This window comes from Agrilus planipennis, unplaced genomic scaffold (genome assembly GCF_000699045.2).
Source record: "Agrilus planipennis isolate EAB-ADULT unplaced genomic scaffold, Apla_2.0 scaffold100, whole genome shotgun sequence".
Lineage (NCBI taxonomy): Eukaryota > Metazoa > Arthropoda > Insecta > Coleoptera > Buprestidae > Agrilus > Agrilus planipennis.
In genome coordinates this window covers 245,083-248,933 of record NW_020442469.1, presented here as the reverse complement: position 1 = coordinate 248,933, position 3,851 = coordinate 245,083, and the positions used below count along the sequence as shown (strand labels likewise).

General features: G+C 33.4%; 1 protein-coding gene across 1 annotated transcript in view; it reads left to right on the top strand.

The window, feature by feature from the left end:
* The first annotated feature begins 335 nt into the window (after positions 1–335).
* Positions 336–3,851, top strand: part of LOC108736184 (adhesion G-protein coupled receptor G6-like) — a 12,092-nt gene continuing 8,576 nt past the window's right edge. The window contains exons 1-2 of the mRNA XM_025981390.1: positions 336–750; positions 3,423–3,453. Coding sequence (XP_025837175.1) covers positions 658–750; positions 3,423–3,453 — 124 coding nt within the window. The 5' untranslated portion in view covers positions 336–657. The remainder of the gene's footprint in view (positions 751–3,422; positions 3,454–3,851) is intronic.

Here is a 3,851-nt window from a genome sequence, read left to right as displayed (position 1 = left end):
ATTAATAAATGTAACATCAGCCCATCGTTTTGTTCACAAGTATTTTTCTACCGACACCCTCAATTTCATCATCTTTATTTCAACCAGTAGGGTAGTTACTCAAGTTCAACTGTATTTCTACTCTGAACGTTTAGTGTTTGAACTAGTTATTTGTGTTTCATTACTTCAATTAAGTTACTTTTCGTACTATTTTGTTTACCTTGTCATACACCCGTTTTAGAAGCGGTCCGGTACATTCCCCACCTCATCTCATCATTTCTTCGAATCCTCAATTTTGAGGATTTATTTTTCTAACAATTAATGGGTACGATTAAACGGATAAAATTATATGTCCTTAGTTCTAATGCTAAACAAGTCAATTCAATTAAATATTCCGATTTATCTGCTTAATAATTCTGCCAACCATTACCGTACATCTTCGTATAGATTTGTATATTCCAATTGCGGGTTTAATGCCTCATTTCAACAACTTGTACTGTTCTGATCAATACATTGTAATCAGACAATACATTTGTCACAAATCAACTATTAATAAACATTCGGTTAATCCTAACCAGATGGGAAACTGAAAGCTGATAACTATTTTTTACAGTTTGAGATCGAGTACACGTGTAAATAAAGATAAAATGCAAAGTAAACAGATATTCTTTATACCATATGACATTACACGGAATTCTAAGGAAAATGAAGCAGTTTTTTCGATTTTATGTTCTGGAAGGAAGCACTCCACGAAAGCAGGGAAAAAATGAGGTAATTGGAATCGTCTAACAAAACAGTACAAAAAAAGAGATTGCCATGAAACAAAAGAAGACAAACTTTTTGTCTAACTTCTAAAATAAAAATAGATAAATGCATTAACATCAACTCCTAGACTAACCACTTTTGACTAATATAGAAGAATAAAGGAACTACGGGAATAGCTAGAAGCTTAAAAATATACGCTTAAGAATGTAAAAATTTCTTGACCAAAAATAGTAATTAGCAATTTTATGGGCTTTCTTTCTGTAACTTGTTGTTACCCCAAACCACAATAATAGAATTGGTAACACTATTTTTAGTAGCATTAATATTGAATCTAAATGCAATTCATCATCATCATCATAAGATCGTCAGTCTTAAGACTAACTGGACACGTACCTCCACTCTTTCCTTTCCTGAGCTAAACTTCGCATTTTTCTAAAACTAGAACAACCCGAATCCTTAACTATTTGCGAACAGTGATCTAACCTAGGTCTACCTCTACCCCTTCTATCTCCTGCTTCTGCCTCTAATACGTCTCTGACTAGACCTTCATGCCTCAGAAGGTGTCCTACTAACCTATCTCGCCTATTTCTTATTGACTTCCATAGAGTCCTCTGTTCTCCTATTCTTCCTAATGCCTTCTCATTTTTAATGTTCTCTATCCACGATATCCTCATCATTCGCCTGTAAAACCACATTTCGAATGCTACTAACCTTTCCTTTTCCGCCACGCCCACCGTACATGTTTCGCACCCATACAACGCCGCGTTCCAGACGTACACCTTTTAACAATCTTTTTCGAATTTCTAAATTAACCACTCGTGAGCATAGGCGATTCGACCCTGCGCAATCCTCTGTTTTATATCACTACTGCAGCTTTCATCATGTTTTATATGACTTCGTCTCCTATCTTTATATTCGCTCTTTTCCCATTTTTTCATACCAATATTATTATTTTACTTTTATGTATTTTTATACAATACAGTTTTGTCAATGCCGTTTCCATTTTATTTAAGGCTATCTCTAACTCCCTGCTAGATGCTAATACTGCTATATCATCAGCAAATGTAAGCACACAATAAAATTAATAAATGAAAATTAATGATGATAAAACAAATTAAGTTTTTTATATCTTTTTAAGTAAGGAAGATATTATTTCTACAATGAACACTTTTTAAAGTTTATAAAATCGGGTTTTACGATGTAATCAAATTATACGCGGACGAAAAGTCTCGGACAACAGCTAATGCTGTTATAAGAATACGAACATTGTTCATGTTCATTAGCGATTCCGTAATGATAAAAATATGAAGCAAAAGTGATACAGGAGTAGAATTCAAAAATTGAAACCCATCGGGACTGATCACCATCGAAAAAGTTCTAGATGCAACCTTCAACAGGAAAGGTNTAGAAATGAAGAGGTATTGGAAAGAATAGGAGAACAGAGGACTCTATGGAAGTCAATAAAAAATAGGCGATATAGGTTGGTAGGACACCTTCTCAGGCATGAAGGTCTAGTCAGAAACATATTAGATGCAGGAACAGGAGTTAAGAGGGGTAGAGGTAGCCCTACATTAGATTACTGTTCGCAAATAGTTAAGGATGTCGGATGTTCTAGTTTTATGAAAATGCGAAGATTAGCTCACGATAGAAAAGAGTGGAGGTGCGTGTCCAATTAGTCTTAAGACTGACGACCTTATGATGATGATCAGTTGATAAAAGAAAAAAAGTTGCGAAAATGTGTTCTCTTGCATCGCCATAATTCACCCTATCGAACATCTACCATTACAATAGCTGCAGTTGCTATGGAGGGCTTCGAATTAGTTGAGCATCCGCCATATACACTTTCCAGATTTGGCCCCTAGTACTGCTCCCAAAACATATAATCATCGCATAATAAACGATTTTCGTCAGATAATGATGTGATATGTGTGGTAAATCAGTAGTTTTCAAAGACAAGAATTTTTTTTCAGAGAGACGTTAGAAATGCCAAAACATCGCTGATAAAAAAGTGCTGACTGGCTGCGAAAGTGTGCAATTGCATGTTGTACACCGTACTTTTACGAAAATATTTATTGTATTTAGTAATTTACTAATTAAACGTGTAATTAGTTTTACCAACTTTTGCATAAGTAGAATCGGCACAAAAAGTCCACATTTATCTAATCTTTCGGGCTCTGAATTGATCCAAAAAGTGATAATTTTATTAAACTTCGTCAAGCATAACAATCACCCTTAAACACCCACCAGACGGCATCAAAGCCTCCGTTGATAGATGCGTATTAACGTATGCTTCGAAAGTGCCGATCTGCAAATATAAAAAAAATTGTGAAAAAATCGCTGTGATGACGATATTCGGCTCTTGGTGGACACTGTCTGTGTTTATCGTTTTCATTGTCATTGAAATCGTAAGTGTAAACAAAGAGAACAAAAACAGTGATAACTATAATCAAGTAAGCCACAAACTCATTTTTTTTCAGTTAGAAGTCCCTCGTAATAAAAAAAATTACCATTTTCTGTTAATAAAATAATCAGACATAAAAAGTTACTCGTTAAATAAAATTAATTGAAACACTACAAACATCAAGTGGTTGTAAAAATTGTCTTTACGCAATAAAACTAAAATTATTGTAATCTTTTTTGATTTAAACTAACATCCCGTTCTCCATTTTGTATTTCAGAATGCGTGGACTTCTCAAAAAGGCCCAAATAGTGAGTACGACAATATTTATTTATAAATAATTACGACTAAAATAATTCATTCTCCATACTTCATTTTCATTATCAACAAAACCACTGTATTTACTGCATCTCTAAAAATATTCATTTTTACTTTATAAAACCTTTCAATTTGAATTGTTTATGGAATACTATACCTTTATTAGAAATATATTCATTTTGTTAGCAATTTATACCTGTAATGTAATAATTACCTTCCTATCAAATTTCAAATTTCTTGCGCAACATTGTTTCACGCCGATAGAAACGAAGTACCTAAGTGTGATGTTCCTGCAATCTTCTCATTTTTACTTCCCTATTTTTTTGCTTGCTTCCAATATTGCTTTTGTTATAGAATTTTTCCTTAATAAAATATATATTAAATTTTATAC